At 42.7% G+C, this 16,175-nt stretch overlaps 1 protein-coding gene across 5 annotated transcripts in view; it reads right to left on the bottom strand.

Moving 5' to 3' along the window:
- The window catches only part of TSNARE1 (t-SNARE domain containing 1), a 448,733-nt gene that overhangs the window by 260,302 nt on the left and 172,256 nt on the right, over window positions 1–16,175 (bottom strand). For all 5 annotated transcript variants that reach the window (XM_053395183.1, XM_053395184.1, XM_053395181.1 and 2 more), the window contains one exon: window positions 13,977–14,046. In XM_053395183.1, the coding sequence (XP_053251158.1) occupies window positions 13,977–14,046 (70 nt within the window). The remainder of the gene's footprint in view (window positions 1–13,976; window positions 14,047–16,175) is intronic.

Here is a 16,175-nt window from a genome sequence, read left to right as displayed (position 1 = left end):
GTGCAAAAATATGTATATTATCTACAAATGTGTATATTAGGAGAAATCAGAACTACAACAGTGACAAGTTTTCATTTAGAAACAAAAATACAAGTTGCTGTGGAAATGTAGAGAACTGGATTTAGGATTGGAAAAATAAGAAACTGGGATATACCAAATGTGTGCTTGTGTGTGTGTGTGTGTGTGTGTGTGAGAGAGAGAGAGAGAGAGAGAGAGAGAGAGAGAGAGAGAGACTGTGTGTGTCAAGATCTGTTGGCAGAACTAAGCAGGAAAATTATCTAATGTCTCAACTATAAGCCATGAAATCTACTTGAATCCTCCATGTTCAATTGGCACAAAAATGGAAGCAAGAAGAATTACCGACGAAATTAATGGACTATGCAGAATTAGATAAATTAACAAGAAAGATTCGAAACCTGCGGGACCAGAGGTTCTTAGAAGACTGGAGTAAATATATATATGAACTATTTGAAAAGCAACTGAAATGAACAGACTACGCTAGTAGGACTGCAAGAAGTTCTGTAAGGAAGATTATTTTAAATATTGCAAGAAAGACTATGAGGAGAATTACTAGTTAATGATAATTAAGAGTAATAGAGCAATTAAGAAATGCATAATAAGTGATAAAAAAAGGAAAATCATCAGAGGTTGTTGACGGAAGTCTAAAATGTTGTATGAGATAAGACTTTATGTTAAATGACTGTTGGAAATGATATGTTAAAAAATCAATAAAAATGTATATATATATAAAAGAATGCTCCAGGTTCAAGGGCACTAAATCTTTGAATATCAGATCAGCACAGGATATGGGGCAATGGAGCGGTGGTCTTTGTGACTTGCTCTGGACTCTGTCTGCTTACTGTGAGAGACAGGATGCTGGACTCGAGGAAGAAACACCAAAAATGTGTATTGTGGCATCCTGCAGACAAACATATTTATTATGGAAGGAGCTTTCATGGAAATGGGTTTCCTTGGCCAGATGCATGAAGCATAATCTTAAATCTCAGAGAGATATACGAACGCATGGCTTGCAGGGGGCAATGCAAAGAGAAAGGCCAGAGAGAAATAAAATGTGTGAAATCCAGAGACAGTGACAATTACACTGAAGCTTAATAGTGACCATTTGTGACGCCGTGACGGAGGTAGCAAAGAAATTCTGGCATTGTTAAGCTAATGAATACATGCCATGCGATAAAAATCCATTATCCCATTTCAAACTGCGAGACAGAGAATTAAACTTCTTGATAAATTGTCACGGAACGCCAACACATATATATTATGTTCTCAAGTGAACATGGGGCTTTGTGGGGATTCGGCCGGCCACCCATTACCCACACATTAATAACCCAGGAATGAGAAACGGCTCATTTGTGTTACTCCAGAAATATGAGTGAATTGTTACTTACTTGACGGGGACTTAACGAAACAGGCACCTGCCCTTCCGCTCAACATGTGTTTTGTTTTTAAAAGCTCTATCCAGCTTTATTATATATATTTAAAAATATTGTTTCGTTTATTTCCTTTCTTCATTTATTCAGCAATTAATCCCACCACCACTATTCTACTTGAGAATTCTTTAAAGCATTCTTAAGCTCCCATGTTTAACAGTAAGTTTGTTTGGTGTGTTTGTGTACCAGAAGCAGTTGCTAGAAATGCGAAATGGATTTATTGGTCAGAAGGGGTGAAATATTTACCGAGACTAGAGGAAGACATTTTTTTGTAGATCACTTTTCCTCAACCTGTATCCCTCAAGATATTTTGGACTACATGACTATTGGCCATGGTGGCCTAGGATGATGGGAATGTGGTCAAAGAATAATAGAATCTTAGAGTTGGGGAAGCCCAGTCAGATGCACAGGGTATAAATAATAAATTATGATTATTATTATTATTAGAGTTGGAAAGGACCACAAAGGTCCTCTTTTCCAACCCCCTGCACTGCAGGTGACCTGGTCCTACCTCTTGCACCCAAAGGCCATTGGAAGCACACATAGATGGGGGAATATCTTATTGACACAGCAAGGGAAGGGGCTAATTCATTTGCTTGGGAACTGTCTCTGCAAGCAAATCTTTTTTGCATCACTGCAGATGTGCAAAGGCTTCATCGATGGCTATACCTCTGGCTAATCTGGCAATTGGTCCACCGCTGCAACTGAACAAACAGTTGCTGTGTTTTATCTATGTACAAAAGTGTGCAGGGGTTTTGTTTGGGTTTTTTGGGGTAAAAATAGGGTTGCCATATTTCAAACAGTGAAAATCTGGACAGAAAAGTTGTTGAGCATTTTTCGGTGAAGCTGCGAAGCTACCCCACCCCCCGCTTTTGAGGAATGCCGCAAAAAAATGGCAGAAACGGTACAGTGGAAGCTCGGGTTGCAAACGTGATCCATGCGGGATGCATGTTCACAACCTGCAGCGTTCACAACCCGCAGCAGCACATCTCCACACGCGCGGGTTGCGATCCGACGCTTCTGCGCATGCGCAAAGCGTGATTTAGCACTTCTGTGCATGTACGACCCCCAAAACCCGGAAGTAACCCATTCCAGTACTTTCGGGTTTTGGCGGGTCTGTAACCCAAAAAAACGCAACCTGAAGCATCTGTAAACCGTGGTATGACTGTACTTCCAACAAAGGCTGCCAGACTTTTTACTGATTTCCGCCCTGACACTTCTGCAGTATTCCGGATATGTCCAGAAAATTCTAGACGTATGGCAACCCAAGAAGGGTTGTCTCTATTTTTGCAGGGATTTCCCTCTCCCCACCCCCCGAAAACATATGGAAAAGATGCAAATAAATGGAAAGGAGCAAAAGCGGGGGGTTGGGGAAAAACCTGTATATATGCCTGATACTTTGTCCAAAATTTAGAGGGGGGGGGGACTTTACAAATTTATAAACTTCTTCACAGCCTGAGATCATCAAAGTGGTGTGCAGCAGGATAAATATAAGCAGTTGATGTCTGGTTTTATAGTTTTAACTGACTTTTATTTTGCATTGTACGGCATCCTAATAAACCACTTTTTTTGGGGGGGCTGCAGTTAAACAGTATATAAACTGCTTAAAGAAATATTTAAAAATGCAAACTGTAACAACAAAATAATAAAATAGTTCTTACAGATATGCAATCAATAATAACAATAATTATAACAATGCAATAATTACAATTTCAATAACAACCAAGAGATCCGTTCTTAACGGTTTGCTCGACGAATTCAGGGGAAGGAGGCAACTAGGTAATTCGAAATCCCAAAAGGCCGTGAGAAATTTGATGGAGGGAAAATTTAAAACAGCTCCCCTTCCTTCCCATTAGCGAAATATTTTTACAAAAAATCATCAAAGCATCAGCCTGCCAGGTGTTTGCTTCAGTTCCTTTTGTGCCACCTCCTCCCTTTTTATTTAACCATTGTTCCTTCTCATGTACCTCTAAGTAGACATTAAAAGGTAAAGTGCTTATAGCAGCATTTTTCCCCCCTCTGCCTTGTGGGGAGAGTTAAGGGAACAGATGGCTCCGACTTTTAATTGTCTGCCTCCCATGAGCAATTTGGATCAGGTTATCTGCAGGCCGAACAAGAGACCAGCAGGGAAGGAGAGACTCCCTGCCTTGGCTCCTGTTGGAAAATATTACTAAAATACAAATAAAATGAAATAAATCAAGCGTTGCTGGCTTCTTGTTGTTGTTGTTGGCCCTGAATACAGTGGCCCTGGCTTACGCTTGATGCAATTAACTGCTGTTGTGTCACACAAAACCTCCTGAAATGACAGCCTCTGGGCCTCTTGCTATGTTTTCCAGCTTTTTAGTTAATAACCAGAGTAAGACATGGCTAAGAATGCAAAGGAAAAATAACAATAAAGTGTAGTTCACAGCACCTGTAATGTAAACTGTTGTGTCTGTCCGGGAGGTGGAGCCCATCATATTTCACCTCAAAATTATTATTATTAATATTCATTATATTTCTATACTGGCATTCATCCAAAGATCACAAGGTGGTTTACGATATAAAAACATAAACCATATAACTAGGGTGTCCCTATTTTCATTGGAGAAATGTTGGAGGGTATGGTATCATAGGACGGGTACCCAGAGCTAATTCTACACCGACTTGTTTAGCCAGGTAACCACATTTGAAACACTGAGGTCGTGTGAAGGATGCCAGTCGCACAATGGCATCTTTAAAGGCCCTAAGAACTGAAAAGATTATGGTGCTCCCATATGTACCGTATTTTTTGCTCTATAAGACTCACTTTTTCCCTCCTAAAAAGTAAGGGGAAATGTGTGTGCGTCTTATGGAGCGAATGCAGGCTGCACAGCTATCCCAGAAGCCAGAACAGCAAGAGGGATTGCTGCTTTCACTGTGCAGCGATCCCTCTTGCTGTTCTGGCTTCTGAGATTCAGCATATTTTTTTTTCTTGTTTTCCTCCTCCAAAAACTAGGTGCGTCTTGTGGTCTGGTGCGCCTTATAGAGCGAAAAATACGGTAATTCAAAGAGAGACAGTTCAGTGTCGTATTTACGTATAAGCTAAACAAGCTACAGCTTAGGGCCCCACTCTCTTGGGGGCTCCCCAAAAAATTAAAGGAAAAAACACACACTGGATGTACATTTCCAAAATATAAGATAAAAAACAAATAAAATAAAACATACATACAGCAACAGTGTTTTGTGTTGTGTAGGCATGTGATGTGTAGGCCTATTGTGTAAGTAATGGGCCCCACCTGCTAGCCTGCTCCCTAAAATATCACTGGTTTTAAGATACCTATTAGGCCCATAAATTACCATATAGCATATATTCAACACAAAAAACAGCAACAATTTGTTGTTGACAAAGGACAGCTGGACATATAAAGGGCCCCATTACCTTCAGTAGCTTAGGACCTCATCAAACCTTAATATGGCCCTGAGTGCGGTGTAGTGGTTAGAGGTCCAGGCTAAGACCTGGGAGACCAGGGTTCAAATCCCCACTCAGTCGTGAAGCTTACAGGTCAACCTTGGGCGAGTCACAGCCTCTCAGCCTACCTCGCAATGGCGGCCTTGAAGGGTACAGTCTAACATAAAATAGCTTCCACACAATATGTCCCAATGTTCAGACCCCCATCAAGAGGGGGGGAAACACCCAGATCACCGCTGGGCCTCTTGGTAGAGAGAAGCCCCACTCGGCCATGAAACTCACTGACTGACCTTGCGCCAGTCCTTAATTCTCAGTCAAACTTGCCTCATGCAGAGAACAAATGAATGAATGAATATCCAATCCTCGCACCCAATTAAACATGGGCATGTTTAACGGGGCAAGTTCAACATGGAAGAGGCTAAGCCAGTGCTTCTTCTTTGGGAATCACTTGTAGCTGACTAAGATTGTCTTCCATAAACACGGTTTTAACAGTGAGTCCATAAGTGACTGTGGAGGCCAATTCTAGATCCCCACGTCCTTCCACAGTGGGGACATTGGTTTCCGGGTGCGAGTTGATCATGGTGAGGGTTTGTCAAGCGTGCCTTCCTCTTGGCACGTTTCTCCCTTGTGTCCTGAGTTCAAGTGTCTTCAAAGCCCATGACACCTTTGATAAAGGCTGTCCTCCAATTGGAGCGCTCACAGGCCAGTGTTTCCCAATTGTTGGGGTTTATACTATATATATATATATATATATATATATATATATATATATATATATATATATATATATATATTGCCTTGAGACAGTCTTTAAACCTCTTTTGCTGACCAGCATTATGCTTTCCAGTTTTAAGTTCGGAATAGAGTAGTTGCTTTGGAAGACGATCATCAGGCATCCGCACAACGTGACCAGTCCAACAAAACTGATGTTGAAGAATCATTGCTTCAGCACTGGTGATCTTTGCTTCTTCCAGTACATTGGTATTAGTTCGCCTGTCTTCCAAAGTGATATGTAAAATTTTTCAGAGACACGGTTGATGGAATCTTTCGAGGAGTTGGAGATGGCGTTTATAAGTGGTCCCTGTTTCACAGGCATACAGCAAGGTTGGTAGTACAATAGCTTTGTAAACAAGCATTTTGGTTTCCCTGTGAATGTCCCAGTCCTCAAATACTCTGCACTTCAATCAGGAGAAAGCCACACTCACAGAGCTCAGACAATTCTGGATTTTGGCATCAGGCCAGTGCAAACAGGAACTGCACAGGATTTTTTGCATCAGCCGGGGAATGCTGATCGACCCCATTGCACCACCTTTGCATTGCCTTGGGCTTAGTAATGTGGGACAAAGGGAGCTCCCACAGTTCTTCCATTCGGCAACAGCACTGTGCCACTTCTATCCATACCCAGACACCTTAGTTCCCGGCAATATGGGCTGCCGCAGAGACACTTCAGCATGACGAGGCAATGAGCAGCGCTGAATGTCAGACACTCGGCACCTGTATTATTGAGCAATTGGACAACTTGATGGGGAGATCATGTTCTGAATGCAGCCTTCAGAGCTGGGAAGCCATTATTACCTGATAAACAGGCAGCTCTTTTGACTGCATTAACTTTCACCGCCGTGTGACTGTTACCTGAGCTAGCTGGCCTCCAGAAACAGTGATTCACTGCTGCAACTGGCTGCTGTTTTTCAGCTTGGGATCAAGAAACATCACAGGATGGGGTGCAGAGGAAATCAACACAACAGCCAGAAATTGCAATTGGTGCTGAAATCAGAGAGTTATGAGCTGCTCTTTACTGAATAGATTCCTGGTCTTCTTATCTTCCTAGGATATGGCACCACTGCTGTCTGCTGATTCTACCACATCAATTTGGTTCAGGAGAACACAAGGAGAGCCTTGCTGGAACAGGCTGCTTTCCTAGGATATCAATGAATACCATATTAGAATAGAATAGGCTTTATTTGCATAGCCAACAGGCCATAGCATCAAAGGACAGACAAAAACAAAAATACATTACGGAAATAGTTATCATAAAATAATCTCAGTACTTAAAACTTGGCAGTGGTAATGATAATAATAATAAGATCCTAGGCGAGGAATCCGGGTGACGACACTAATGTCATTCAGATAGCAGCTCTCAGTCTCATTGCTCTCTTGATAAATTTGGCAACCTTCTCTGTTGTTGAGCTGTTCTGGTCGGCTAGGAGTGAGAACAATTTGGCTTCACAAGAGTGGCCCGGGATGGCAGATAGTAGCGGCGTGATGGTCTCGTCCCTGAGATCTTTATATAGGGAGCAGGACAAGAGAACGTGTGACACAGTCTCTACGTAACCAGCTCCACAGGGGCAGAGCCGGTTCTCGAATGAAATTTTTTGATATCTACCTTCAAGAACAGCTGATGGTAACATATTTAGTCTGGCCAGTGTAAAGGCCCGTCTAAGTTTTGGAATGGTTAAGGTAGACAAATAAGGTGCCCGAAAATCAAAGTGGGAGGGGGGGCAGATAAGCGTACCAAGCACTAAATTTCTTAATATAGGCCAGATTATTCTGTTGCTCAATATCCTTCATGCGCTGGTCAATGACGGTTTTTGCCTTGGGTAGACCCATTTTCAGGAGATGCTGTGCTTGGAGGCCACATGTAAGTAGTTTTTGATGCACTACTTTGGACCACCGACTTCTATGAGCATCTCGTGCTACTAGAGGTAGTAGTCCAGATGGGTTTAAGTTTAAGCAAAGCCAATAGTTGAATGTTCTCAGCCAGGTCCGGGTTTCGACGGAGAGGAGGCCAGTCTCCAGCCGTAGGGCCGCATTTGGTACGCATGGTGGAACGGCTAGAATCTGTCTTAAAAATTTGGACTGGACCGTTTCAAGTGTGCGGCAATGGTTTCCCGTCCAAATACCATATTATAATATCACAAAATCATAGAGTTAGAAGGGACCCCATGGGTCATCTAGTCCAACCCACTGCAATGTCGGAATCTCAGCTAAAGCATCCATTACAGATAGCCATCCAACCTTGGGCTTAAAAACTTCCAAGGGAGGAGAGTCCATCACCTTTTGAGGGAGTTTGTTCCACTATCAAACAGCTCTTACTGTCAGAAATTTCGTTCATCCTAATGTTTAGTCGGAATCTCCTTTCTTGTAACTTGAAGTCATTGGTTCGAGTTCTACCCTCCAGAGCAGGAGAAAACAAGCAAGGTTCATCTTCCATGTGACAACCCTTTATATGTGTGAAGATGTTTATCATCTCTCCTCTCAGTCTCCTCTTTTCCAGGCTAAACATACCCAATTCCCTCAACTGCTCCTCATCAGGCTTGGTTTCCAGCTTGTCAATATCCTTCTTTAATTGTGGTGCCCAGAATTGGACACAGTATTCCAGGTGTGGTCTGACCAAGGCAAAACAGAGTGGTCCTATTACGTCCCTTTATGAGGGTGAAAGAGGAGAGCGCAAAATATGGTCTGAAGCTCAACATCAAAAAAACGAAGATCATGGCCACTGGTCCCATCACCTCCTGGCAAATAGAAGGAGAAGAAATGGAGGAAGTGAGAGATTTTACTTTCTTGGGCTCCATGATGGTGGACAGTAGTCACAAAATTAAAAGACGCCTGCTTCTTGGGAGAAAAGCAATTACAAACCAAGACAGCATCTTAAAAAGTAGAGACATCACCTTGCCAACAAAGGACCGAATAGTTAAAGCTATGGTTTTCCCAGTAGTGATGTATGGAAGTGAGAGCTGGACCATGAAGAAGGCTGATTGCCAAAGAATGGATGCTTTTGAATTCTGGTGCTGGAGGAGACGCTTGAGAGTCCCATGGACTGCAAGAAGATCAAACCTATCCATTCTTAAGGAAATCAGCCCTGAGTGCTCACTGGAAGGACAGATCCTCAAGCTGAGGCTCCAATACTCTGGCCACCTCATGAGAAGAGAAGACTCCCTGGAAAAGACCCTGATGTTGGGAAACATTGAGGGTACAAGGAGAAGGGGACGACAGAGGACGAGATGGTTGGACAGTGTTCTCAAAGATACTAGCATGAGCTTGACCAAACTGTGGGAGGCAGTGGAAGACAGGAGTGCCTGGCGTGCTCTGGTTGAAGAGGTCACAAAGAGTCAGACACGACTAAACGACTCAACAATAACAACATTCCAGGTGTCGTCTGACCAAGGCAAAACAGAATGTACTATTACGTCCCTTGATCTGGACACTAAACTTCTGTTGACGCAGCCAAAATATCATCACATATCCTGACTTAGAATTAAGGGACTGGCTAACTTCTGGTGCATTGCTTACAACAGAAGTAATGTAGAAGGCAGGATGTCAGATTTCGACTTGGCAGTTCCAGGTTCGAACGCTCAGCCACGAAACTCACTAAGCAACCTGGAGTCAGTCACCATCTCTCAACCTAACCGACCTCGCAGGGTTAAAATAAGGGTGGGGAGCTATGAAGGATACCCCCAGGTTCATTGGAAGCAGAGTAGGGTAAGAATGAAACCAATATATGCACAATCTTTTTATTTTGCAAAACAGCCCCGTCTCAGGGAAGCTGGTTTTCCCGTGCAATTGTCCTGCCTCGCCCCGGGTGCATGGCTTTGCACAATTTATAGACCAGATTAGAAGTATAAATGCTGCATTTTCAGGCATTTTTCCCCTCCCCTGCCAAATCAATGAGGCCCTCCAAGTCAGAAGCTGATACCAGCCCTGATAAACACACTGTGACTAGATAAATCCAAACAGCTTTGACATTAAACCGGGGGAAGGTATTACTTTGAAGGGTTTAACATATTAACAGACTCCAAACACCATTTCAATATATTTATGGAAATCGCTTTCATAAAGCTTGTACAAGCAGAATAACAAAACCCTGAGAAATATTATTAAAATCCCACCCTCCATTAAACATGTCGACACTTAAAAGCTTCCGTCTGACATATATATTTTAGCCACTGGTGATTAAACACAAACCAACCCCTTGGCTATTTTAACTCATTGGATATCTTCGGCCCTGCGAGGATTAAGAGGGAGGAGAGTTGACGGTAATTTGTTCTAAAAACCTTCAAAATTTTGAAGGGAAATCACATGCACCCTTGTTTATCGCAGTGGTCTGGACTCAAAAGATATTCAAATTATGTGGGTAATTAGTCATTACATTTGTACTAAACATGAGGGCTCTCTGTGAATGGAAGATTAGGCTTTGAAGCACAGAAACCAGATATGGATAACACAGATCCTCCAAGTGTCCCTATTTTCCAGGGACAGTCCCTAATTTACAGAAGCTGTCCTGGTTTCTGATTTGATTCTGGAATGTCCCATTTTTTTCTTAAAAGGTAAAGGTAAAGGGACCCCTGACCATTAGGTCCAGTCGTGGACAACTGGGGTTGCGGCGCTCATCTCACTTTATTAGCCGAGGGAGCCGGCGTAAAGCTATCGGGTCATGTGGCCAGCATGACTAAGCCGCTTCTGGTGAACCAGAGCAGCGCACGGAAACGCCGTTTACCTTCCCACTGGAGCGGTACTGTACCTATTTATCTACTTGCACTTTGACGTGTTTTCGAACTGCTAGGTGGGCAGGAGCAGGGACCGAGCAACGGGAGCTCACCCCATTGCGGGGATTCGAACCGCCAACCTTCTGATCAGCAAGTCCTAGACTCTGTGGTTTAACCCACAGCGCCAACCGCGTTGCCTCCGCCTGAGTGGCCTCCCCTTCCGCTCCACCCTCTCTCAGTCCTGCCTCTTCTACCAGCTCCCCGCTCTCCCCCTCCTCCAACTGCAGAGCATTCCCTGCTGGCTCCTTGACAGGTGTGTCCTGTTTGCCACCACCATGAACCTGGTTCTCTACTGTCATCATCTTCCTCCTGCCTGGATGCCTCGAGGTGGACATCTCCAGCACTCCTCCTCCTCTGTTCAGTTCCTGTCAGTGAGGGAACCACCAGAAGGCCCTCGGCGCTGGACCTCAGTGTCCGGGCAGAACAACGGGGGTGGAGACGCTCCTTCAGGTATACTGGGCCGAGGCTGTTTAGGGCTTTAAAGGTCAGCACCAACACTTTGAATTGTGCTCCGAAACGTACTCAAATACAGGTACCCAGATAAAGAAAATGTGCCCTGAGAAACCAAGTTTAGGGTTTTCAAATGACCTGGTTATTCATCCTGACTTCCTTGCACAAAGCTAATAATAATAATAATAATAATAATAATAATAATAATAATAATAATAATAATAATAATAATACCCCACCCATCTGGCTGGTTGTCCCCAACCACTCTGGGTGCCTTCCAACAGAATATTAAAATACAATAATCTATTAAACATTAAAAACTTCCCTAAATAGGGCTGCCTTCAGATGTCTTCTAAAAGTCTGGTAGTTGTTTTTCTTCTTTGACATCTGGTGGGAGGATGTTCCACAGGCCCTCTGCCTGGTTCCCTGTAACTTGGCTTCTCGCAGTGAGGGAACCGCCAGAAGGCCCTCAGAGCTGGACCTCAGTGTCCGGGCAGAATGATGCAGATATTCTAGTTACATGCAGTCTTTATCAAGCATTTGATCTGATTTGGTTGCAGGGCGGTTATACAACAACGAGCAGAATGTTCCGTGTGCATCCTGATTTGCTTACCTGGTGCTAATACATCTTTCCATTAATCATTTGCTCATTCCACACTTTTCCATGCATTTCCCCAACGATTTCTTAACCACACACACACGCACACACACACACAATCAGGTTTCTTTCTTTCTTTCTTTCTTTTTCTTTCTTTCTTTTTTGAAAAAGTAGATCTGTGGTGCTGGAGCAACAGGGCATTTTATTCCACTTTAATTGAGGAAACAGAAAACTTCCAAGAATGTGTTTGAATCCCTCCTACAAATTCTGACATTCTGAAGGCGTCCTAAACACTTGTGCAACTTTGTCATTTTGATTAGGAGTGAAATGTGTGCATAAAATGTGTTGGGAAATGCTTAATTCATCACAGCTTCCCTTTGTTTTTTTGGAAGGGCAAACAAAGCATCGGAAAATGTGTGCATATATAAAATTAAATTCCAGGGTATTTTCAACACAAACAAATATTGACAACCCTTCTAAATTTCTTCTCTCTTTTCCCCTTTTGGTAAAGTTTTCCCCCTCTGACCCTGTCATCGCTGTGTCCTTTGGAAAGAAAAAAAAAAGATGTGTAATGACTTTAAAAAAAGGACAGTTTTACTATGTAATTAAAAACCCTACTTAAATACGTAAACAATAAAAGCCATCAAGATGCCAAATGTTCCCCCATTATTCCCTAAACACCTTCTAAATCAGGGGCTGTTCAAGGAGAAATAGGTGAACAGTTTGTGGAAGGTGTGTGTTGTGTATGACTTTTTCTTAAAGGGAGAGTAAGTTTTCCCGTCCTGTTAATAAGGACACTGCACTCCAAACAAACAGGAGTTTTTAGCGCAGAGATGGAATACCTTTGACCCTCCAGATGTTGCAGAAGTCTGTCTTCCATCGGCCCCAGGCTGCATGGCCAATGGTCAAAGATAATAATAATTTCATTGTTTATAGCCCACCCATTTGACTGGGTTGTGCCAACCACTCTGGGTGGCTTCCAAAAGATATAAAAACACAATAGAACATCAAACATTAAGAACTTCCCTATACAGATGGCAGGAGTTGGAGGCCAGCAACAACTGGTAGACCTCATAGCTGCTTCGGGAAATGCCAAGTCACAGAATTATGCATGTAACAGGCCCTGACTTCAAATTGTGAGGGTCCTTCAAATTTTGCAGAGTGGCCTTGATGTTTCCGCCTTCCCTATATTCCCGCCTCCTCCACCAGCTCAGGCAAAAATTCATGAGGTACGTTCTTTCAAGGGACATGGGTGGCACTGTGGGTTAAACCACAGAGCCTAGGACTTGCCGATCAGAAGGTCAGTGGTTCGAATCCCCACGACAGGGTGAGCTCCCGTTGCGCAGTCCCTGCTCCTGCCAACCTAGCAGTTCGAAAGCACGTCAAAGTGGAAGGAGATGAATAGGTACCACTCTGGCGGGAAGGTAAACGGTGTTTCCGTGCGCTGCTCTGGTTTGCCAGAAGCTGCTTAGTCATGCTGGCCACATGACCCGGAAGCTGTACGCCGGCTCCCTCAGCCAATAAAGCGAGATGAGCGCCACAACCCCAGAGTCGTCCACGACTGAACCTAATGGTCAGGAGTCCCTTTACCTTTTCCTTTAATTTCTTTCAAGCAGGGCAGTCCAATGGGTGCACCCCCTCATTAGGTAAGAGAACAGAGTTAGATGTCGCAAGGAACCAACATAGGCTGGGGCAACTGGGGAATATTTACCACATCTGATTGCATGGACTTTTGTTATATATGGATTTATAAAAGTTGAGGTGAATCTTTGGTCTTTGTAAGCTTCCCCCAGGGCCCGCGGGGAGCAAGCTTGGATTGTAGAGGAACCAAATAACTCTTAACGGCGAAATATACCCCAGGGTCTGGTTTCTTATGGAAGATCCTTCAGACTGGGAAAGTATCAGTTCGTTAAAAGACATGAAAGACCACTGTGTCTTAATTTTAACTAAACAAAGGGAAGCTGGAAGACAGCCCAGAGTCCTGGAAGTTAAGATGGTGGAAGGAAAACAGGGCTCTCTGAGCGGGGACTGCACCGGAAATAATTGATGGACAACAACAGAAAGAACAAAATTTTCCTCTTGCATGTTAATTTACATATAGATCTGTTAAACGTGATAGAAAGTTGCATACCAGTGACTGTCAAGATAAGATAAAGGATTAAGATCGATAAGATACTGGGAATAAATAAGAGAGAGAAAAGCAGGAACAAGAAATAAATAAAAAAATTCTACTGGCCAGTCAGAACATGGGAAGTCTCCTTAAATTATATAATTGGGAATGTATAATTGATTTTATTATTTCTATTATGATGTGGCAAGATTTGGTACTGTATCAATTGGAGCATTATTAATGAATAATTAATTAATTAAAATATTATTATTATTGTTATTATTTTAAAAAAAGAAACCAACATAAGAGGATAACCAATAAGAGGAAAACAAGAAGATCTCATAAACAAAGGAAGGGCAAGTCACATGAAAGACAAGTCACATGGAAAGAGACTCACAGTCCATCTCGGAGCTCTGGTGTGTCGTTTGGCGTCCCCAGGGACTTAAGACTCCTTTCCAGAGAAGTCACTGTCAAAAGAAGATTTTTTTTAATTCATTATTAACCTCATCATCTTAACCAATCCATCTTAACCAATCCATCTTTATGGGTGTTATTCTCACATTGAACCAAAGAGGAAGAACAGGATTATTCCTGTGAGAAGAAATATTGATCTTTGCTAGACTGATCAGATACTACTTAAGGAAGGAGCAACAAATCTGTCAATTTAATTTCTCTCCCCCCTCCCCCAATCTTAACATTCAGTTCTGCCAAAACTAGGTTTTTTGGTTTTGTTTTTAAAAGGTAAATCCCCATTAAGATTTATCGGCATTTCTGCTAATGAACACATTTCTGCATACAAGAATTTTTTTAAAAAATAAAAATACCTTCTTTGCAGGAAATTCCCCTAATATAATGTGGTTTTGTATGTTATCATCTCTAATATCTGCATTTTTAGGCACAATTCTCCCCATTGTATTCATTTATGTACACACAGTGTGGTTGGAGAACTGAACTGCAAATTTGGAGACTTGTAAATACTTAAGAATGGTTGTGTTTTGGTTTGCCTACTGGGTTAGGGAAGTTTGAATTAGGTAGTTTTTTTTCATTATAATGGAAGCAAAATCCCTATACTTTGGGATGGGGAACATGTAAACCCAACAACTTGCTTTGAGTTTTCACTGAGGTGAAATTGCAACGAGAAGAATATGAAATTATTCCTAACTGACAGGGGAGGCAACAGAGATTGAGAAAAAGAGATGAAAAAATCATTCTCAATAAATCTGGAGTAGTGAATTGGATGAGCCACACATAGTGTCAACATAAATTACTTTATTCTGAAGCAAACTTTCTTCTTCTTCTTCTTTTACATTGTATGGTTCATATGCTACCTCAGAAATAAACAATAAGAAGAAATCACACTTGATCTCAATATGTCTCGAAGCTTTGGGGAGAGCTCAGCAATTCTGGACAAACTCCATTCTGATATAAACCAAAGTTTGTTGTGGGTAAATTAAGGAAGTAGAAGAAGAGCCATTGGCCCCTCAAGCTCCACATCCTATTCTCACAGTGGCCAGGTTGAAGTCTGTGGGAAACCTGCAAGCAGGATCTCAACACAGGAGTCCTCTTGTGCTGTTATGTTTCGAAGGGGTTGCTCGAGAGCAAGCAGGCAAATGTCTCCCTGCTTGGCTGTGAAGCCTTGGCTTTGCTGCCAAAATAAACTTTATCTGTCCAGAGCGCCACTCTCCCGTGGCTAACTCAATCGCTGGCAGAATCCGTGAGTGGGTGGTTCCTAAACCTTCCCCAGCAAAGCAATTTCTTAACACCCAGTCTGCGCCTCCCCTCTCTGCGCGGATGCTTACTGCGCAAGGAGGGCGTGGGTAACGGAGGACCCCTCTCCTCCCCACTTGGCCCAGGCAAGGAGTCCTGGCACCGCCTTGCCTCCTCCGAGCCCTGAAGCTCCTCTCCACTGGAGGCGTGGTTACTCTCCTCCACTGAGGAGGAGCTGCTTCCCATGATCTTTGGGGGCTCTCTGTAATCCATCCAGCTTTTCCTCTCTCCCTTCTGAACCAATGGCAGTTCCCTGACATGTGCTTTTCAGAAGTGTTGCTGTCTTTTAGTGTGGAGGCAGAGCCTAGACATCAAGGCTAGTAGCTAATAATAATAATAATAATAATAATAATAATAATAATAATAATAATTTATATCCCGCCCTCCCCAGCCAAATCCGGGCTCAGAGCGGCTAACAACAATAAAAGTAACACAGCATTCTAAAATCAATTCATTTTAAAATCAGTTCAAAGTCAAATTAATGGCAACCATTGTGTTCAGTTTCTGTTAATTGGTTCTCATGGGAAACTTACAGATTCTGGCTTCACACAATTAACTCAAGGCAGTGTCAATTTACTCTTGGCAGAAAGCCAAGGTCAGCTTGACCTAGAAACTACTTACTCTGATTGGTTAACGACCAGCACTCAACTCTGTTATCTAGGAATGCTAGCACAGTTTGGGTTAGGTGTGTTAGGAGTAGGAGTGCTGTGTATGGTTAAGAGAGAGAGAGAAAGAAAGGATTTATTTTGCTTTGTTTTGTATGCAGAAACTCTGCTGGTTTTATTTTTCCTTTTAATAAATCCTGTAAATAGTTATTCTGAGTCTAGCT

The sequence above is a fragment of the Podarcis raffonei genome, chromosome 7 (assembly GCF_027172205.1).
Source record: "Podarcis raffonei isolate rPodRaf1 chromosome 7, rPodRaf1.pri, whole genome shotgun sequence".
In the NCBI taxonomy this organism is placed as follows: domain Eukaryota; kingdom Metazoa; phylum Chordata; class Lepidosauria; order Squamata; family Lacertidae; genus Podarcis; species Podarcis raffonei.
Note: the sequence above shows the minus strand (reverse complement) of the source record. Positions and strands in the feature narration are given on the sequence as shown.